The sequence below is a fragment of the Rhinatrema bivittatum genome, chromosome 3 (genome assembly GCF_901001135.1).
Source record: "Rhinatrema bivittatum chromosome 3, aRhiBiv1.1, whole genome shotgun sequence".
In the NCBI taxonomy this organism is placed as follows: Eukaryota; Metazoa; Chordata; class Amphibia; order Gymnophiona; family Rhinatrematidae; genus Rhinatrema; species Rhinatrema bivittatum.
In genome coordinates, this window is record NC_042617.1 from 407,545,702 (window position 1) to 407,569,012 (window position 23,311).

At 44.1% G+C, this 23,311-nt stretch overlaps 1 protein-coding gene across 2 annotated transcripts in view; it reads left to right on the forward strand.

Annotated features, from left to right (window-relative positions):
• KHDRBS2 (KH RNA binding domain containing, signal transduction associated 2) overlaps positions 1–23,311 on the forward strand; it is a 1,412,749-nt gene that overhangs the window by 469,401 nt on the left and 920,037 nt on the right. For both annotated transcript variants that reach the window (XM_029595673.1, XM_029595674.1), the window contains exon 3: positions 629–745. In XM_029595673.1, the coding sequence (XP_029451533.1) occupies positions 629–745 (117 nt within the window). The remainder of the gene's footprint in view (positions 1–628; positions 746–23,311) is intronic.

The window sequence follows — 23,311 nt, forward strand, 5'->3', positions numbered from 1 at the left end:
CAGAGACATTCAATAGTAGACTCTCCCAGAGGCAGCCCTCAGTCATAGACAAGCCCTTAAAAAGACATCATTGGATCTAAGAACTTGTCAGCTGAGGCATAGGCATGAAATTGATAATCACTTTTAATATCTGGCTTAAACTTTACTCATTGACTTTCCTGCCTCTGGTATAATTTTGTCCCCTCAGATCCTGTGTCTATCTGAATTAGCTACAATTTGTAGAACTCTATACCTTGTCTTGAAGGGTAGGAGTGAAATGATTTGCGACAGTTTGTTTATGTATGAGTAATGTCTAGAGACAACTTTATGCTTAGATGAAGTGTATTTATCCCCTAGACACATGGTTTTGACCACCAAAAATGATTGCGTTTTTCAAGAGACAATATAGTTTGCAGCTTAAGACATAGGGAATACTGTGTTAAAAGTATATCATGTTATAAATGTTTTAAAAGACACTGCTAATGTGAATAGCATTTCAATTTACAATTCTTTATTTGAAATATGCATTAAGGCACAATGTGCAGTAATTCCTTTTTCCACTCTACTTTGTTTTTGTTTTTTTGAGGTTACATGAAGAGAGATTTTTGTTTCATTCCTATCTAAAACATCATTTTCTTTTTTTTCTCAGTTCAATTTTGTAGGGAAATTGCTTGGACCCAGGGGGAATTCTTTGAAAAGATTGCAAGAAGAGACTGGTGCAAAAATGTCTATCTTGGGTAAAGGTTCAATGAGGGACAAAGCTAAGGTACTGTAATAACACTGTTAAACTTTAATGATGTTTGCTTTCCGTTTTATTTTAATTAAAAATATAATTCTTGAAACACTGTCAAATCTATTCAAACTAAAAAAACAATCATAAACTTAACTATGTGGATTTCTAAAAATGTATTCAAATGAATGTCTGTTGTATTATGACAAAAGATTTATCAGGACAAATACTGCTGATAGTAAAACACACGAAAGTGAATTTTTAAACTCGCGCACGGGCATCCATGTGTGTGCGATTCCTGACGTGCGGACATGGACACGCTGATTTTATTAAATGTTATAAAATATGCTACCCACATGCACATGAGCACCTGACTTTATGTTGGCACATCATGTGCATGTTTGTGGTGAGTTGCGTGCATAAAGGGGGGAATTTTATAACATATAAGTGGTGACACGATCGGGCCTTTTCCCATTTCTCTTCCAGTCCGCTCCAATAAAGGAGAGGACTGGGAGGGAACTTAATAAAAACCCTACCTACCCTGCCTCCCTTTTCCCCTCTACCCTGACCCCTAAAACCCCTCTATGTGACTTTGATATTTTTGTCACTAAACTTACCTGCTCTCCCGAGCAGTAGTAAGTTGCGCGTGCCAGCTGGCTGCCAGTGCACACTTTGGCAGGACATGGCCCCCCTAGACCCCGCCCCCTTCCTCACCCGGCCCGCCCCTTTTTATTTTGCCAGCTCTTCCGCGCGTACTGGCAGATAAGCGCGCCACGGGCATTTGCAAAGGCCCACGGCCAGGCACATATCTCTCGGTATTGGCGAGTGCCTACTTTTGAAAATACACCCAATATTGTGTGAAATGAAATAGGTTGATTAAAGTATTTATTAATACTTTTAGTGCTAGGTGGAATTTTGTCTAGGAATATATATTTTTTTAAGAACTATTTCAATGGTTGTAGAAGCACTGCTTTATCCAAACATTGTAAAAGATACTCAAATAGCATGGACAAGAATTATGCACATTCTTTGATAAATATATTTTTGTTATGCTAAGGATTATGGGGAACTATTGTAGTCACTGAATTTTCACTGAATTCAACTTGGGGATAAAACATTTGATTATCAAGTATTGTGACTCATAATCCCATCTTTGTGCTGACATTGACATTTACTTGTTACATTAATAAGACTTTGAACTATTCCTGGTTTTATGAAGTCTCTTTCGCTCTAGTAATACCGAGAGAAGTGGGCTGGAAGGGGCTGTCATCTCAGAACATGTCATGTTTTGGAGGATCATAATTATAATCATTTGCTAAGTAGGTGATTCACTCAATTTGGGTCTAAGTATTTTCCAGCAGAATGTTCTCTGTTGACTTCAGCAAATAGAAGTAATGCTGCATGCTAAAACAAGATTGAAAATGTGTACTCCATGGAGTATTCAAAATTTCCAACAACAAATTTTTACCTCTAGCACTTGTCAGGGACAAAATGCACGCATCTCGGGTAATTATGTAACAGTTATAACTTATATGTATATAAATTACACCAATATTCATACATACAAGTCCACTTTGGAAATTAACCCAACATATTGACCACACATCCTTATACCTGTTATGATATGCACAGAGAATTTTGGGAAATTTTTTGGAAATGAAAAAAATAATGAGGCAGATTTTAAAAGGGTTACGCACAGCGACCGTGCCGGGGGATCGTGTGCCGGCACTTGGCCGGTGCTTGCAACCTACGCCTGCCCGGAAGCAGGCGCAACTTATAAAATAAAGGTAGGAGGGTGATTTAGGTGGGGGGCAGATTAGGTAGGAAATGGATGGGAAGGTGGGGGGGGGTGGGTAGAAGGAAAGTTCCCTCCGAGGCCGCTCTGATTTCAGAGCGGCCTCGGAGGGAATGAGGAAAACCATCGGGGATCCTCTAGGGCTCGGCACGCGCAAGGTGTACAAGTGTGCACCCCCTTGCGCGTGCCGACGGTGGATTTTATAACATGCACGTGGCTGCCTGCGCATGTTATAAAATCGGGCAAACATTTGTGCGCACCTGGTTGAGCGCACAAATCTATGCCCGCGCGTAGCTACTAAAATCTGGCCCCATGTGTGTAAGCGCAAGCCTCTCTCCACCCATGCCCACAGGAATGCCTTTGCTCAGTCTAGGAAAATGTATGTGCTTACAGGCTATACATGCAAAGGTTAATGTGCATATTAGGCAGGCAATTTTACAACAGTCCATTCCTATACTAAAGTACTGTTATACCCATGGAAATGCCTTTGAAAATTACCCTCCCTACGTAATGTGCATTGTGTACTTTACCTGACTTGAAGTATACCTCACTGCTTTCCTGATGCTGCTGGTATGCTCTAGCCATGCTCCTGAGCTTCCTGACTTGTGGCTGTCATCCACGAGTGCCCCCTTGCCAAGTGTTGGGGGCATTCGTGGATGACCTCACTTTACCAGCCTTGTCAACATATTTAAAGGCCAATCCCCATGTGGGCTTTCCTTCTAGTGTTGAGCACCCCTTTGCATATGACCAGAGAAAGTTTCTTGTGGACAATTTGCCCTGAAGTTCATATTGAATGGTCTGTACTGTTTGTCTGAGTTTTGCTGGATGGGAATATTTATAGTTTTTAACAAGATCTGGTTCAATAATCTTCTGAATAAACAAAATTAGTACTTTGTTATTTGTGTTAGGAAAGCTTTTCAGTTCTAATTTTCAATTTTTATTTAGTTTGATTTGTATAACCATGACTTTGTACCAACTTTCTGACCCAGCAAGAATGTTTGTATGAGCATCAGTTGATCCGACTTTTGTTTAAAATCAAGTCCAGATGTAATAGGCTTATTAAGATTAAGACTAATGAATGTGTGAGTGTTAAACTCTAAAACTATGTGTATATAATCTTGTTATTCAACATGCTGGGGTAGATTTTATAAATTTACGCGCGCGCGTGCTTTTGTTCGTGCACCAGGAGTGAAAAAAAAGGTCGCTGGATTTTATAAGATACGCGCGTATCTTATAAAGTCCGGGGTCGGCGCGCACACAGGGGTGCCGAGCCCGGCGCACGCTGCCTGTTCCCTCCGAGGCCGCTCTGAAATCGGAGCGGCCTCGGAGGGAACTTTCCTTCCACCTCCCCTCACGTTCCCCTCCCTTCCCCTACCTAACCCATCCCCCCGGCCCTATCTAAACCCCCACCCCCTACCTTTGTTGGCATATTTACGCCTGCCGAAAGCAGGTGTAAATCTGCGTGCGCCAGCGGGCTGCTGGCGCGCCATCACCCGACCCAGGGGCTGGTCCGGAGGCCTCGACCATGCCCCCTGGCCGGCGTCACGCCCCCAAGATGCCTCCCGCCCCGCCCCGAAATTCATGCCACCTACCCAACACGCCCCCGACACGCCCCCTTTGCAAAGCCCCGGGACTTACGCGCATCCCGGGCGCACGCATGGGGGATTTGGGGTAGGTTTTCGGGGGGTATGTGCATATCTTACGCGCGTACCCCTTTGAAAATGCACCCCAATGTTCCTGTTTTATTTATGTGGCTAAAAGAAGGGGAAACAACTTACTTGACACAAGGGTGGCCTTCTGACTATTCATTTAATTTTATTTTATGCATTATCATCTTTATTGGCTACTCATTTAGGGGCAGATTTTAAAACCCCTGCGCGCGCCGGCGCACCTATTTTGCATAGGCCGCCGGCACGCGCAGAGCCCCGGGACGCGCGTAAGTCCCGGGGCTTCCTTCGGGGGCATGTCGGGATGACGCAGCGTTTAGGGGGCGGGGTGCGGCATTTCGGGAGCGGCGACGTGAGCGTGGTTTCGGCCCGGGGCATTCCGGGGGTGTTGCCACGGCCTCCGGAACAGCCCCCGGGACCAGACCACGGAGCAGGGCAGCCGGCCGACACGCGCAAAGTTAAGGGGGGGGTTTAGATAGGGTTGGGGAGGTGGGTTAGGTAGGGGAAGGGAGGGGAAGGTGGGGGGAGGGTGAAGGAAAGTTCCCTCCGAGGCCGCTCCGATTGGCTGAGCACTCCTGTCCAAAATACTTTGCATATAGTTGCATTACTAACACCACTGCACAGATTTCCATGCTTTCATGGTTGCATGCCATTGGTGATGAGAATGCTTGTGATGACATCTGTGGACTGCTGAACAGAAACATGGAATAGACTTAGTTTTTTGGGCACTTGCCAGGTTTTTATGGCCTGGATTGGCCACTGTTGGAAACAGGATGCTGTTTTCAACAGTGGCCAGTATAGTATGTTCTTATGTTTTTACTATTTTGGATTCTGCCAAGTTTTTGTGACTTGGATTGGTTACCATTGGAAGCAAGACACTGGACTTTATGGACTCTTGGTCTGTCTCTGTATGGTGATTCTTATTTAAGGAATCATAAGCTTTAAAATATAAAATTTAAAGTTCTTATTGGTAATAAATATGCATCTTACCTGTTACACTATTTGGGGCGGATTTTCAGAGCCCTGCTCGCCTAAATCCACCCAAAACCGGGCGGATTTAGGCGAGCAGGGCCCTGCGCGCCGGTGAGCCTATTTTACATAGGCTTACCGGCGCGCGCAGAGCCCCGGGACTCGTGTAAGTCCCGGGGTTCTCCGAGGGGGGCGTGTCGGGGGTGTGTCGGGGGCGGGTCCGGTCGTCGCGGCGTTTAGGGGGCGTGTCGACAGCGTTTTGGGGGCGGGTACGGGGGCGTGGCTACGGCCCGGGGCGGTCCAGAGGCGTGGCCGCGCCCTCCGTACCCACCCCCAGGTCGCGTCCCGGCGCGCAACAGGCCCGCTGGCGCGCGGGGATTTACTTCTCCCTCCAGGAGGCGTAAATCCCCGGAGAAAGGTAAGGGGGGGGTGTAGACAGGGCCGGGCGGGTGGGTTAGGTAGAGGAAGGGAGGGGAAGGTGAGGGGAGGGCATTAGAGGATTCCCTCCAAGGCCGCTCTGATTTCGGAGCGGCCTTGGAGGGAACGGGGTAGGCTGCGCGGCTCGGCGCGCGCCGGCTATACAGAATTCATAGCCTTGCTCCGCGCGTATCTACTAAAATCCAGCGTACTTTTGCTGGCGCCTGATGCGCCAGCAAAAGTACGCCTATTTGCGTTTTTTGAAAATCTACCCCTTAGTATTATAAACCTAATATTTATATTAATATGAATAAATCTAATTCTTGAAGTACTACTATGTCCTTTGATGCACATTTAGTACTATGATGGAGTCTATGGTTTGTGATGTTGTCTATAGATAAAGCAGAAAGAAGGACAGCCAAACAATCTCAGGGCATGAACAAACTAGTGTCAATAAAGATGGACAGAAGGAAAAAAGGGAGGCAAAAAGGAGAGCTCTGGTTGAAAATTCAGGAGAGGAAGGAACCAAATTCCATTCACATCCTCGTCTTGCAAAACACACCCCAAGACTTATAAGAGTGTGGAAAGGAAAGAAATGGGTGGCACACCAGGAAGAGGAAGTGGACGTGGTTATTTTTAGCAGAGAATAAAGATAGACTGAAAGAGTGAAATGAAGGAAATTAACAATCCCGTGGTACATAAGGGATGCTACCTATGACTGACAAAGAAACAGTCAAACTAACTAAATGCCTGCAAGGCCCTGGTTGATAATTAGAGGGCTATCATTCTCAAAATTGTTGACATTAAATACACTCACTTTTGGACCTGGGTTCAATGTGGTAATTATAATATCTCAAAACTCAATCAGGAGTAGATGAAGGTAAGCAGATGTGTCCATGGCCAACTGCCAAGCACATTCTCAGAAAGTGGTTAAATTCATTAGCATGTATTTGTTTTTAAAATACATGGTTAGCTTACAAAACATGGTCCAGGGAAAATTGGTTATTTTCTTCTCTATGTCTTAGCTTCTTGCTCATATTAAACTTAACTTTTGCATTGAGTAGGAGGTATTGTCAAGATTATTACTAGTGGTAGGAAGTCAATATAAGTTAAGGTCAATTAAAGAAGACTAAGCATGTCCTCCTTTGGAGCTGGAGAAACTGTTCAGCTGGAGTACTAAAAGGAGGTCATTATCACAGATTAAGCTTCACTCAAATGTGATTATATATTCTAATTCAATGCCTTAGCTTAATCATATAACAACAATCAAAAGATCATGAGCTTTGAGATCAAGAAACTATAATTAAAGTATCCTTAACATTTGCAACAAGAGCAAGAAAATCAAAATACTATTAAACCAAAGCTGGCACAGCATACTGTTGAAAATTCTGCAATTGCATTTCAGAATTAGTTTAAACCTTCTGTATGCTCAATATGTGACTGCATATTAGTAATTTCTTCTCCATAGTGCTTAAATATACCAATCTGTTTGACAAATTCATTTTTTTCTATTAAATAATGATATTTAAAAGAAAACAAATTAAATCTTTTAATAGAAATATGTTTGTTTAAATATTACTGATAGAAATGTCTTTGAAAGAAGAGTCAGTCCCTGTAATATTTTGAATTCTTGCCAGTTTTGGATAATATTTAAGAGTATGATGTGGAGGGGGCGCTCTCGAGCAGCGATCAAAATGGCTGCCTGAGCTAGCAGCTCCGTCTGACTTCTCTCCTATTTCTTGGGTAACCGTGTCCACGGGAGCCTATTTTTCGTCTCACGCTCATTTTGGAATGCAGTAAGACTATGGCTACCAGCAAAGCAGGGAAAATTGAGGCGGCCTTTGCGGCATTTCAGTCCTGATTTAGACTGTGATATTAACTTGCATTTTTTTTAAGGTTTTTTTTGCACATAAAATTAAATATCTTGAAGAATAAAAACTGTATTGTGCTGAGTTACTGCACTTATCTTTGAAACTCTTTTCACATCATCCGCGTTCGTGGTTGTCTTGCTGAAATCCACAAGAAACTGATGACGCTGAAATGACCAATGATTATATATAAGGCAGAGTTGATATAAGCGAAAGCTCTCATGATGAAGCCTATTATGAAGGTTACAACAAATGTGGCCTGACATCACTGCAATATTACACTCTCCTATACTCTTAACATACTCACTGATTATTTTTCGGGGTGCTCAGCCTACCTTATCACTTTCTCCCCTGCTAAAGATGTTGTTAGACTTCTTGATTCTGGTTGCCCTACACAATATAATGTCCAACTGGAAGCACAGTGATATGCTCTCCCATCATTTCTGGTGGAATTCAGTATGTATGTATTATAAGTTTGAAAGAGCCATGGTGATTAAATGTAATCGCTTGGCTAAATGGTCTCTAGTGTGGAAATCTTTAGAACTCTCGATCGGTTCTTAATTCATGTCTAATAGTATTGTAGCATTGTACTGCTCATTCCTCTTTCTGGATACTGCTTGTTTCCTTTATCTCCCTCATTTTTCTTGTTTCCTTCTCTTCTCTCTTTCTTTTCCTTTCCTTTTCTTTTTATTCTCTCTTCTCTTCCTCCTCTCTTTTCTGTTCCTTCTCTTTCTTTTCTCGTCTTTTTCTCTCCACTTCCTTTTGACCGATATATTTTGATGTTATCGGTATATTCCCTAGCATAATTATGCACTGTTGCTCGTGCTGTTTTTCAAGTGGAATATGTTCTTATTTCAATGTAAAGCTTGATTATGGTGTAACGTGGGATACTATTTCTTTGTTCCTTAAAAAATTAAATAAACATATTTAAACAAAAAAAAAGAGTATGATGTGGAGTAAGAAGGAAGTATCTTAAGCTCCCTTGAAATGCTCTTTAGAATGATATTATTGTGGACATAGAGGAAGAATAATAAAATTATTATTTTTCTGCCATGAGGGGAGATTAGGGATGTGCAATCATGTTTCCCAAATTAGGCAATTTCAATGAAATTGCCTAATTTGAAATGGTTCAGGAGAACTGAAAAACGATTGAATTTTTTCCGAAATTTTGGAAAAAATAAATTTTCAGGTTAGTGCACAGAGGGGTAGATTTTATAAAAGTATGCCCGCGCGTACTTTTGTTCGCACACCAGGCACAAACAAAAGTACGCTGGATTTTAATAGATATGCACGTAGCCGCGCATATCCTTTAAAATCCGGGGTTGGTGCGCGCAAGGCTGCCCAAAATCAGCAGCCTGCATGTGCCGAGCCATGCAGCCTGCTTCCGGAGGGAGGGAACTTTCCTTCCACCCCCCCACACCTTCCCCTCCCTTTCACTAACTAACTCGCCCCCCGGCCCTAACTAATTCCCCCCTAACTTTATCGTGAAAGTTACGCCTGCCCAAGGCAGGCATAACTTGCGCGCGCCAGGCCGGCTGCCGGCGCGCCATGGTCCGGGCCAGGGGCTGGTCTGGAGGCCACGGCCATGCCCCCGGAACGCCCCTGATGACCCACCGGCCGCAACACGCACCCCCGTCACGCTCCTGGCACGCCTCCCAGGAACGCCCCGGGACTTACGCACATCCCGGGGCTTGCGCGCGCCACCGAGCTTATGCAAGATAGGCTCAGCGCGCACAGCAGGGGTTTGGGGTAGATTTTGGGGGGTTACACACGTAACCCTTTGAAAATTTACCCCAGAATTAGCATGCACTAACGGGGAATTAGCGTGCACTAACCGAAAATCGGTTCCCCCGAAAAAAAAATCTCCGAACCATGGGAAAAAATGAAATTCTCATGGGGGCCCCTGAAACAAAGCCCGACACGATATACCAACCCGAAGCACATCTCTAGGGGAGATGGGAGTAGAGAACTGGAGGGTCCTGCTAAGCAGCTCTGTATTTCTTGACAATATTGTTTAGTCTTCTATGGAAAATAATCCCCCATTATTTCAGAAAATAAATCCTCCAATATCACACTGCCACAATCAAAATACAAATATGCTGATGAGAACACTTGAGTATGAAAAGAGACTAGGAAATTAGTTGAAAATGCTCTATGGAAACCTCTTTCCCTCTTTTTTCTGTCACTGATGTCAGCCTTTGGGCTGTGTTGTGATTGGCACAGCCTAATGGGCAAGCCCACTAGGCCCATGTCAATAGCTAGTGGACACTCTCTTACAAGGAATAGGACCAAGACTTCACCTATATCATCCCCATTCCCCCTTGGGTTCCTAGGACTGGCAGGGCTTAGGCAAGTGTCCTGTAACACAGTCAAGCAGTAAGCCAAGGTCAGGGCAGACAGTAAGCAGGCAATGATGAGATCCTAGCAAAGGTCAGGGCAGGCAGAATTCAGGCAGTGTTGAGGTCCAGGCTAAGGTCAGAGCAGGCAGAGATCAGTCAGTGTTGAGATTCAAGCTGAAGTCAGGGAAGGAAGCAGTCCAGAAGAGTAGTCAGGGTCAGAAGCCAGGGTCAGAACCAGAGGTCAGGTAGAGTGGACAGACAAGACAAGAAAAAGGCACTGGGCACTAAGACATGGCAGGAACAAACAGAGCAAGGCATGGCAAGGAATGAAGAGATTAGGCAAGTAAACAGCAAGGCAAGTCAGGTAACCAGCAGGCAAGCCAAGTACAGAGACAGCATTAGCAAGCAACATGCACTGCATGAAGGACCTTTTCCTGAGGCGCTGATGAATGAGAGAGCTCAGTTTAAATAGCTTGCCTCATGTGACATCATCCAGCAGCACCAATTAGGGTTTCCCACCATGGGTCTATAATTAAGGGGAGTGCACGTATGGCCATGCCAATGAGCATGAGTGGTTGTAGCAGCATCCAAGCCTCGAAGAGGAAGGTCTGGCATCAGGGCAGTGAGAGCAGCCAGTGATGGGGTCATTTCACAGCTGGTCAAGAGTTATATTTTCTTTTTTTAAGAAAGAGGCACACACTCCCAAATTTATGAACTTGCTATTTACAATATACTGGTTGCAGTAACATAGGAATTGGTACTAGGACTGGTATTTTTCAGTACTTTTATTAGCAAAATTACTGTGGAACTTGAGAGGATAAAAAGCTTGTTTACAATGGATTCAAAATAGAATTGTCAAACCATTCTATTTTGAACCCATTGGTCAAGTTCATGGAAAATTAACTTGAATACTAAAAGTGTAAAATCATGCTTTAAGGACTTAAAAATCCATTAGCTACATTTCAATTAGATGGACAAAACCTGGAAATGGTCAGATAAGAAAGAGATTTAAGAGGCAAGATCAATCTAGATGTCATAGTGGATAACAGATTGAAATTGTCGGTTCAGTGTGCTGTGGTAGTCAAAAAAGCAACAGAATGTTGGGAATTATTAGAAAGGGAATGGTGAATAAAACGGAAAATATCATAATGCCTCTGTATCGCTCCATGGTGAGACCGCACCTTGAATACTGTGTACTATTCTGGTCGCTGCATCTCAAAAAAGATATAATTGCGATGGAGAAGGTACAGAGAAGGACTACCAAAATGATAAGGGGAATGGAACAGCTCCCCTATGAGGAAAGGCTAAAGAGGTTAGGACTTTTCAGCTTGGAGAAGGGACAGCTGAGGAAGGATATGATAGAGGTGTTTAAAATCATGAGAGGTCTAGAACGGGTAGATGTGAATCAGTTATTTACTCTTTCGGATAATAGAAAGACTAGGGGGCACTCCATGAAGTTAGCATGTGGCACATTTAAAACTAATCGGAGAAAGTTCTTTTTTACCCAATTAAACTCTGGAATTTGCTGCCAGAGGATGTGGTTAGTGCAGTTAGTGTAGCTGTGTTTAAAAGAGGATTGGATAAGTTCTTGGAGGAGAAGTCCATTACCTGCTATTAATTAAGTTGACTTAGAAAATAGCCACTGCTATTACTAGCAACAGTAACATGGAATAGACTTAGTTTTTGGGTACTTGTCAGGTTCTTATGGCCTGGATTGGCCATTGTTGGAGACAGGATGCTGGGCTTGATTGACCCTTGGTCTGACCCAGTATGGCATATTCTTATGTTCTTATGTTCTTAATCATTTCCGATGAAACTGGAGATAGACAGTCAATGTACAAAAGCAACTGTCAAATCTAACAGCATGCTAATTAGAGATATGATGATCAGGAAAAAGATGGAGGTAGGTGGAAGGTGGAAGATGGAGGAAAAGAGGAATTTGGTTTCAGAGACAACCAGCACCAGCCATGAATTCCATGACTTTTTTTCAGTTTGGAGTACTGATGCGCAGACATTAAGAACAATTGACATCACTAAAGATTTGTAGTCATAATGGCTGTAAAGTATAACTAGAGGAGTGAAGTCAATTTTACCATGACTACATCAGAATGTTTCTGTAACACCAGCCCCCTACCCCCCCCCCACCTTATGAAACCCAGACTTACTCTATACAGAGTCTCGCTCTCTCTCCTAAAAGTATTTTTTGCTGTAACACAAGACTATTCGAAGCAGAACGCACCAAAAAAATAGATGTAGTTATTTCCAGCACTAAATCATTTGTTGCTGTATCGCAATGGACGCTTCCGACCCTCATTACCATTAACTTCTCCCACTGGAATACTCAATGTGGAATTTGCATTGTGTTATTTATCACACATGTTAAGACCCTATTGTGAAATGATAAATGACCCTATTAACCAGATAACATAAATCTTCCATGAAGTGCCCCTGGAATGCCTCTTTTTTATTCAACTAAATTATGAGTGGGCTCATGCCCCATGTGCGAAGCCTACCATATAACCTGGTGCTGCGCATCTTGTTTCTGGTCGCGTCCTCTGGTGAGGAGGCTCCGGTGGTGAGCCAAGCCATGGAGCAGCTCGCCTCCCCCCCTTGCGCTGACCCGACGCAGACAGTGGTGGTGTGGCCAGGTGAGGGGGATGAGCAGTCGCAGTGCAATGTCATCACCGCCCATTTTAAAGGGCTGTGACTGCTGAGCATCCAGCCTTTTCCTGCATGGCCGGTGATTGGAGAGATCATGTGGCGCCGGGGAGTTGCATCAGCCAAGGTGTGCTGGGGGGATTGGCAGTGGCTCAGGCCGCTTGTTGATGGGAGAGCACAATTGTTTCACTGACCGATCACATGTTCAGACTTCGGCTGCAGATTTGAATCTTGGGGGGAGGGGCTCATGAGCAGCTGGCCTTCGCATCGCGGTAGAATGGGGAGAATGGGGAGAACACTTATAAATTAGACAGTAATGCCCTTGTAGCCCCTGATATTTAGAGATGATCGCTGATTTAGACAAGGTCCTCGTGCAGAGATCTAGTTAAATATCTCCCAACCATACCTAGAGCAAACCAATTCCTAGGGTAGTTTTGCAGAACAAATGAACCAGGGCCACTGTCTTCATGGTACATGAGATCCCACTCACAGAACCTCCAGATATAAAGACCACACAATATTCCAGAAGCTGTGGGTGTTTTTTCCCATCCCCGTAGGGCTTGTGGTCTGGTTTTTGTGCCCGGAGGCGGCGGAGGGTGGGATGGACTGCTCGGAGTCAAGGATGGCTATGTTGCAAGGACCATGGAGATGTGGAGCTCAGATTCGAGTGAGCAGATTCCGGGGGACTGCGGGTGTGGAGAGGGGTGATCGGTGCTCTCACTCTGGGCTTGGTCGGGGGTGTTCTTTAGAATAAACATTACGTGTGTAGAGATGGCATGTGTGTGAATGGGTGGCTCGAACTCTCATGCATGGCATTCTGGCAAGTCCATGCACAGTTTTGGTTTTGCGTGTACGTTTGTCGCATGGAGAACAGGCAGTGTGGATGCGTTCCTTGGGCGGGGTCAGAGGGTGTATGTGGGTGGCTGTGTTGCGGGGTTGGTGAGGTGGATGGTGTCAGTAGGGGTTTGGAAGCATAGCAACTTCTTCCTTTGTTGTTGGCGGGTGAGGGATGATGTTTTCATCTCTCCTTTCAGACTTGATGAAGGCTGGTCCAGGGGGATGCCTGGCTGCCCATTTGGTCTCTGCCTCCCGTGTTGTTTGGTCATATGGGTTGTTGCCCCAGGTGGCGGTGGATTGTCGACGACCGCATTGGGTCATGTGGAGTTTGCACTCGGGTTCCTTAGGCAGCTTTGTGGAGATTACGATCGCGGGCCTAGCAGCAGAGGAACAGTTTGGTGCTTTGTGCTGGCATGTGGGGTGGCAATGGGCGACTGCGGCTGGTGGCACAGTGTGGATCACTGTTGACTTATGGTGGTCGAAGGGCTGGGAGTGTCTCAGGGACTGCGCGGGTAGCCCCTTCCCAGCACCATCGGGTCAACGGGGAGGTGTGTTGATCAAAATGTGTTTTCCATCTACAATGCAGACGTGATTTCTGAGCAGGACTTAAGGATGAAGTATAGCAGACCTGCTCTGCGTCACTGTGTACTGGGGCTGACCCCACTCAGCCAGGTGGTTTGTCCCTACCTCACAATTCAGTCAAGCCAGCAATTTTTTCTTACCCAGTCCTATTGGGCTCATTTCTATTGCTACCCCCCCCCCCCCCCCCCATATGTCCTTCACGGGGCGGTTTAGTGCCTGCTTAGCTCGTCAATCTGCAGCTCAGTCATTGGAACTTGATGTGGGCACTTGCTGGATGCAGAGGCGTGAAGCAAGTTACCCTAGGGATGGATTGGTTGGCAGCATGCGAGGGCCCCAAAGGCTTCTGTCTGGGGGGCAGCAGAAAAAGTGAGGAAGAGGGGAAGAGAGAAAGGGCGGATTGGGTATCTAGCATGAGAACTGCATAAGATACGTTAGACACAAGTTCCCCCCCTCTGACGGCAGTCCAACACAGCCGGATGGGATGCTTTGGAGGCAAGCAGGGCCCCTTCAGTCCATACTAATTTTATCTCAGCCATTGGAGAGTCTACCTAAGTCATTAAAAAAGAAACAAAAGAGATTGTGCCTTGACATATGCCAGATACTGAGGGCAGGAGTAGGCAAACCATCAATAAGGGGAAGATGGGGAATGAGATGGGGGAGTAGGGTAAGAAAGATTCCCAGTGACATAATTCATGGGACGAGGGCATTCCCAAAAAAAAAAATATGGTCAGTTTATTTGGTAGGACGATACCTCACAATGAGGCCCAATGCAGAGTGACTGACCAGGTTCCCTTGGAATCCCACATGTTATTGTTTGAGTCCTTTATCCTACGACCAGGTCACCATCACAGCAAGGGTGGACAGTTGGGTTTGAGTCACAGCTGTTGCTGCCATACCCAAGCAGCCTTCAGACACTCATTTTTCCATTTCAATGGCGCCCTCTATGGCAACTGGTGTACAACAATGCGATGTTCGACTTCGTGCACAGGCTTACGAGCATTCAGCACCTTCCTACACGACAACCAGAGAGGCATTGTGCCTTGCTTTGCTTGTTCACTATCCCAATGGCATCATGCTTAAAGGAGAAGGGGGTTCACCTGAGGGCTCTCAGGTGTACAACAGTTTTGGCAAGAGGGCATATGGGTTCAGTGCCCCTTGCCAGAGGACAAGTCTGGCGCACAGTAGCGGTCCTTGTCTCCTGGAGATCAAGCTTCTTCCCACTCAAGCGCACCTGGTTTCCCGGGCTATGAGTTTACATGACTGACCAATTTAGCTGGGGCACATGGGTCCCCTTCGAGAGCAGCCAGCCTTTAGTGCGGGGTTCTTCCCAGGGGCTGGAATCTCCAGCCCTGTGTAACCTACTCAATGTGGGTCGGGTTTGCTACCACCTCCATCGGTAGATGGACCAGGCCACCGGAGGAGAATTAGCTTGTGGTCTGTTGACTCAGAGAATTTTGGTGGGCTTCGGCGTGGCTTCACGGAATGGTTGCCAGCAGTGGTCTTCAGTTGTCTACTACCACTGTCACATCAGGAGACTATGGCGGTGGTGTTTGTTTCAGGGATCCTGTTGAATCTTTGGGTCAGTACATGGGACTCCAAGCAGGGAGGGAGGTCACCAGGTAAAACACAAAATGGGCGGACGCCCAGTGGCATGGTTTGTTTAGGCTGGACAGAGTCCATCATTAGTATTCTTAGTTAGGATATATTCAGCAAAGCCGAGGTTCCAGGGGATGGTTGTTGGAACTGACAGTGGCTTCAGTTAGTTGTTGTTGGGGGGGCATGAGGCAAGGGCACTCCCTACCTCATTCTTCTGACGGGTTACCTGGGCCAGTAGGGGCATTTTGGACTTGGTGCTAGTGGGCATTACAGTCCGGGTCAGCAGTTGACTTGTGCCTTGGGTGGCAAAGGGATGAGCACTCCTACGCCGGAGGGGTGGCCCCTTGCTTGGGGAGGAGGTGGATGCCTGGTGCGATGTTGCCCTGCTTGGTTATTGTGGTGGGCAGCAGCATTGTGATTGCCTTGCTTGGTTATTGCAGCAGGCAGATGAGGTGGTTGTGTAGCCTGGTTTTCAGGCAACTGCCATACTGGCTCGGATACCAATTTGTGGATGGTTATATATCTGTGTCTACTGTTAATAAAGTTGCATCCTTTTTTCCTCCATATCTGTCTTAATGGTTATTCCATTATATTAAACTGTGTGTGCAGGTAAGGTCATGGGTCATTCAGAGGTGATTGGGAGTGGGAGGGATGCAGACGGGATGACACTAGTTGTGGCTGCTAGAGTTAATGAATGGGCCGTGCCCTGTGTATGGAGTCCACCACATAACCTGGTGCTGCGCATGATGTTCCTGGTTGCTTCTTCCGGTGGGGAGGTTCCGACAGTGAGTCGAGCCACTGTGCGGCTCGCCTATCCTCCACTTGCACTGACCCGACACACGCGACGGCAGCGTGGCTGGGAAGGGGGGGATAATCAGTCGCAGCTTGATGATGTCGCAGCCCGTTTAAAGGGCCATGACAGTGACGCATGTGGCCTCTTCTTGCATGGCTGGCATTCCCACCCTCCCACCCTGCTTACCTTGTAGACAGGAGAATTTATGTCGACTATTGTTAGTGTTTTAAGTTAGTCAACTGTTTAGATATAAGAATATTTGGTTAATCTGTATTTGAGCCCTCATAGATGGGATAGATAGCACTCAATGTTAGCCAGCGTGACATGTTTAATATTGTTATATGCAAATGAGGCAGATAGCAGCACATGTTAGATAGTCACTTGATGGTAAAATGTACAGTTGTAGTGTAATGTCACAGCAGATAGGGGTGGCGGGTTACCCAGGATAGTAGGGGCATTTCGGACGTGGTGCCGGCAGGCATAACAGTCCAGGTCAGCAGTTGACTTGTGCCTTGAGAGGCGTAGGGAGTGGTGTTCCAACACCGAAGCAGGGGCCTCTTGCTTGGGGATGAGGTGGGGGCCCGGTGCAATGTTGCCCTGATTGGCTATTGCAGTGAGCAGTAGTATGGTAGTTGCCTTGCCTGGTTATTGTGGCGGGCAGCTGAGGTGGTTGTGTAGCCTGGTTTTCGGGCAACTGCCATACTATCTCAGGCAATTTGTAGAGGGTTATATGTATGTATTTACAGTTAATAAAGCTGCGGCCTTTTTTCCTCCAATATCTGTCTTTGTGGTTATTCCGTTATATTAAACTGTGTATGCAGGTAAAGTCACGAGTCATTCAGAGGTGATTGGGAATGGGAGGGATGTGGACAGGATGACACTACAGTTGCGGTTGGCAGAGTTATTAGACAGATAACACATCTGGCTAAACTTTAGCTGGATAAGTACCCTGGATATTAAAAAATCAGACATTTAGCCAGATAATTCACAAGTTAACATAGTAAGCTTTTTATCTAACCTTTAAAAACTAATCCAATCAATGTGACACTACTGATGTACTCCCTTAATTATAAGTGAATACTGAGAGCAGAAGGTGATTTTGCTGGTGGCTGAATAGGATTGAAAGGTATCGCTTTGCTGGGTAATTTTGTGACTTAAGCTTTGGGGTAGAGGAGAGACCCTAGAGTTAAATTAATCTTTAGTGTGTGTGCATGATTTAAAAATAGAAAGCTAGGTAATTTTTGGGTGTATGTGCATGATTTAAAAAAACAGGAAACTAGGTGATTTCTTAGTGTGTGTGCTTGATTTAAAAAGAAAAATCTAGGTAATTACTTATATGATAATTTAAAAAATTGTGCACTCTGGCATCTAAACACACATATGGCTGCACATTTTTTAACCAACATGTTTTATAACCCCTAAGTATCACATATGCATGTATTATAAAGTATGTATATCTTTAAATCCAAATTATGTCTGTACAAAAGTGTCTTGCTGAAGAGGTGTTTGATTCCAAGCTGAGATCATTCCAGGAGCAATTAGACAAATTTTGAGCTGTAATAAAAAAAATCTAAGTTAACAAATTTCAGCGAGATTCAATTGATTATACCACAGGGTTTGTTTACTCATGGATGCAGAAAGGGAGAAAGCTACAATTTAAATCTTTTTCATCTTCCTCAGAAGAGTCAATGGAGGAAGGAGCAACTGGTTCATCTATTAAAGATAAAAGACAGTACAATTTTCTCAATGGGGGAGAACTTATTATTAGTAAATCAGTGGCCCCTGATAGCAAAAATGATATGTACATTGCTGTACTCAAATTGGGTATCTCACATTTAGAAGATCATATGCAAACATTGGCATATACTCTTATATTTTGATACATTTAAAGATCTCCCTCTTTTTGCATTATGAAAAAATAGATCATTACGAGACCAACTTGTGCATGCTACTCTCCCACAATATCAGATGGGTGATCAACATGCATTGGGGCAGTTTCCATGTAGATCTTGTTGTGTGTGTCCTCATGTACTATGTAAATCTTCATTTAGCATTGAGAATAGAATCCAAGAGTATAAGTTGATGGGCCATTTTATGTACAATACTAAACAAGTCATGACATGTATGCAATTATTTGCCTGTATAAACTTATATACATTGGATAGATTAGGTGCAGCATTAAAACCCTCATATGTAAACATTTAAGCTGTATTCGAATGAGTAAAACAACATCAATAGTTGAATATTGGATCACTACTCAACATTCTATTGGTGATCTTAAGTTTTTTGTTATATATCAATGTCATTTGTCCTGGGGAAGGGATGATATCTCTCATTAGTTGATTCAAAGGGAATAACGTTTAATAGGGGTGTGCATTCGGTCCCTACTCATTGGCAATCCGCAGTGGATGTTGCCATTTTTGTTGTATTTGTGGGGAAGTGAAACGTATCGCGATTCCCCACGAATACACAAATCTTTGCTGAATTATTCGGCAGCCTAAATAAATCAATTTAAACAACCCCCCCCCACCCTCCTGACCCCCCCAAGACTTATCAAAACTCCCTGGTAGTCCAGCGGGGGTCCAGGAGCCATCCCCTGCAATCTCACACCCTCGGTGCCGGTTTCATCATGGCGCCGATAGCCTTTGACCTACTATGTCACAGGGGCTACCGGTGCTATTGGTCAGCCCCTGTCACATGGCCATCAGTGCCATCTTATGCTCCTACCATGTGACAGGGGCTGACCAATGGCAATGGTAGCCCCTGTGACATAGTATGGGCAAAGGCTATCGGCACCATTTTGATTACTGGCACCGATGGCCCAAGGGCAGGAGATCGCTCTGGGACCCCTGTTGGACCACCAGTGACTTTTGGCCAGCTTGGAGGGACCTCCTGACCCCCACAAGACTTGCCAAAAGTCCAGCAGGGGTCCGGGAGCGACCTCCTGCACTCCGGCCGTTGGATGCCAGTATTCAAAATGGTGCCGATCGCCTTTGCTCTCAGTGTGTCACAGGGGCCGAATGTCGGTGGTCCAGTGGGGGGTCTACTCTATCTAAGCTGAGCAAGATGAAAACTCAACAGCCGCATCCGAATAAATTATTCCATTCAACTTCACAGTTTAGTCTGTGAGGTATAATTATGTTCAAACTGAATATTAAACGTTAGGGATGTGCAGAGGGACGCCATACGTTACATTCAGGATTCGGATTCGTCGAGCAGCAGATACGTTGCATTCGGCCGTATGGAACCCCGATGCATTAATATGGTGATTTCTATTCATGTCCCAGCTAAAATTAAAATTAACTACAACTCCCATCCTCCTGACCCCCCCCCCCCCCCCAAGACTTATCAAAACTCCCTGGTGGTCCAGCGGGGGGTCCGGGAGCCATCCCCTGCACTCTCACACCCTCGGTGCCGGTTTCATCATGGTGCCGATAGTCTTTGACCTACTATGTCACAGGGGCTACCGGTGCCATTGGTCAGCCCCTGTCACATGGCCATCGGTGCCATCTTGTGCTCCTACCATGTGACAGGGGCCGACCAATGGCACCAGTAGCCCCTGTGACATAGTAGGTCAAAGACTATCGGCACCATGATGAAACCGGCACCGAGGGTGTGAGAGTGCAGGGGATGGCTCCCGGACCCCCCGCTGGACCACCAGGGAGTTTTGATAAGTCTTGGGGGGGGGGGGGGGGGTCAGGAGGATGGGAGTTGTAGTTAATTTTAATTTTAGCTGGGACATGAATAGAAATCACCATATTAATGCATCGGGGTTCCATACGGCCGAATGCAACGTATCTGCTGCTCGACGAATCCGAATCCTGAATGTAACGTATGGCGTCCCTCTGCACATCCCTAACGTTTAATATTCAGTTTGAACATAATTATACCTCACAGACTAAACTGTGAAGTTGAATGGAATAATTTATTCGGATGCGGCTGTTGAGTTTTCATCTTGCTCAGCTTAGATAGAGTAGTACAGCATTATGTGATTACATAGCTTTCTTTTGCTCAGTTTAGATAGAATAATGCATGGCTTCTTTATTGTTAGTTCTATATTGTCAGTTTGAGACACGAGTTATCTTTGCTTTTTGTTAATTTATTTATTTATTTATTTATTTATTTAAAGGCTTTTATATACCGACTTTCTTGGTACAAATCAAATCAACTCGGTTTACATCGAACAAAGTAGAAACTATAACCAACCAAAAAATAGAGACAGTTTGAAGGAGTATAAAGTTACATTATAACAAGGATGAGTTAACTTGGAGTAAGAAAATAAGAAGGGGTATGAAGAAAGAGTATAATATACAATGGAGCATATGAGGGAGGCAAGGGGCAGTCCTCATGGTGATTTGTAAATATCCTCTTAATAATTTATATTCATGATTTAGCACTTGTTTATATGCATAATAGCTAGAACAGTTATAAGTCAGGCTGTTGGACTGGTGTCTGTGAAGGCTCGGCAGAACAGCCAAGTCTTTAATTTCTTTTTAAAAGTTATTAGACAAGATTCCTGCCTGAGGTCCGGAGGCATGGCGTTCCAGATAGAGGGACCTGTGATGGAGAATGTCCGGTCTCTGATGTTTGAGTGATGTATAGCTTTGATAGATGGTACATGTAAGGATCCCTTGTAGGCATCCCTTAAAGGTCTAGCTGTTGAGTGCAGTTTGAGGGGGTATAGCAGATCAAGGGGGGGTCTGCTGGTGAATATATTTGTGGATAATTGTAAGTGATTTATGAAGAATCCTGAATTGTACTGGGAGCCAATGAAGATCTTTTAGAATGGGAGAAATATGCGCTCTCCGATTGGTATTCGTCAAAATTCTCGCTGTTGCATTTTGGAGTAACTGGAGGGGTTTTACAGTGGAGGCCGGGAGTCCTTGCAGAATGGAATTACAGTAGTCGATTTTGGTAAACAGAATGGCTTGGAGGACAGATCTAAAATCATAATGGAATAGGAGCGGTTTGAGTTTTTTGAGTACTTGTAACTTTTAGAAGCACTCCTTTGTGGTATGTTTTATGAATTGCTTTAGGTTCAAGTGACTATCGATAATGACTCCAAGATCTCTAGCGTGGGATGTTTGTATATTTGTCTGCAGCAGGTGTTGAACTGCCTTCTGGAGTGATTAGTAATAGTTCAGTCTCTCTCTCTCTCTCTCTCTCTCCCCACTTTGACAGAAATCCTGCCCCCAAACTCCTCCCCCTTTTCCAAATTAGCATCATACCATGTGTTATGGTGCTTTTCACATGTGTAAAGACATTTTTTGCATGCGAAAAGCCCATAACGCAGCTTGGAAAATAACCCCCCAAGTTTGAAGTGGTGAACAGAAGTATAACCCTGTGGCAATTGCCTTATGACATCCATTCCCCTAAGTAGCTAGTTTAGTGTCTGTGCATTTTTAGTCACTGGCACCTTTGCTGGCACAGAGAAACATAGTGAGACAGCCCAATTCCATTCCTGCTACAGAGCTGTAGACCCAGTTTGTGTTCTGTATTGTGCAAGATTTTGTTATTGTTTACTGTGTATGTTGAGTGTAATCCATTGAGATTGTTGGATCAGTTAAATGGAAATTGTGGAAATAAATATATAAAAAATCATATATGTGGTACTCGATGCAAAGGACTGGAAGGACCTCATCCTGTGCTGACTGCTGCCTTCTTTTTATTATTGTTAATTAATATTGCTAAGGGAATTCCTTTAAATTTCTTTGGTGTATTTTATATTAATTTGGCAATGATCTGCAAAGGTACAACAGTAAATCTATTCATAAGGGCTGGATCACTTCCTTGTTTTATCTAAATCTCGTATTGATTCTTCATATGAAAATGTCTCTTGTCCTCTTAACTGAGATAAGAGGCAAAAACTGAAAATGAAACCTTTTTCAAATATCTGAAGCAGGAAGTCTGTGAGGGAGTTGTTTGGACCAGTAGATGATCAAGGGCTTAATGGCAATGAGACCAGAGGGACCATTATATATGTAATAAAAGACTACAGCCATTAATATCCAAATAGGTTTATGATTAGTCTGTTTCATGTATTTGGGCAAGAGGACAGTGATCAATCTGGGTTCATGCATTCCCCAGCCACCTTATTTTTGGTGATTATAATTTTTGAAGTGGAAACAAGATGCATGATTCCAGCAGTGTTTGAACAAATAATCCTTGATTCCTCATCTAAGTAATAAAATTCACTTCTGATCTTAAATGAATTCCAAGACAGCTTACATGACGTTAATTCTAATCTGTAGAATTTGAGATAAAAAAAATGCATTGAAGCAAATTTTACTTATCATGATTAACCAACATAATTGAATAGCTACTGCAGTGCATCACAAATTTGCAGAAGGTAAAAATGAAACATGATATTCATTTCTAATCTCCATGCTGTTAAAAAAAGTTTGAAATCATTGTTCTTGGAACCAGCATAAAGAAATGAAAAGCCAACAACCTATTCATTCTAGTGCCATCTCTTCAGATCATGTAGGAAACAATTTTTAAAGGGATTTCTGCAGGTAAATGAGTATTTACCCATATAAATAATCTTTGAAAATTGCTTCCCTCCCCTCTCCCCCCCAAATGTGGTGAAAAGGGGATGGCAGGGGATCAGGGTTAAGGCAGTCCAGGTTTAGTATGCATGGGGATTACATTTTGAAATGTCTCAGTGTTCTTTAACCATGTACTTTGCATTTACAAATTATAATGTGGAGCAAAGATTACCCATGATACTTATGTGTTGCAAGATTTTCAAAGAGAAACCCCACAGGGAGTTGCAATGTAATATCTATGCAAATATTATTTAGCAGATGCCTTTTCCAAGAAACCCAATGCAAAAATACAATTAAATTAATATAACTATATGACAATATAATACAACAAAATGAATACAATAAAACAGTGTGGTACAATGAATATGTAACCAAATAATAGATACAACAAGCAAAAGCCTAATAGTAGATGCATTAATAAATCTGACTAAAAAAATCAATAATATCTGCTTATACCACAATAAATAAATAGCTAAAAATATTACTGTATATTAACTACTACATATACAAAACAAAACCTCAAAAGAAAATCA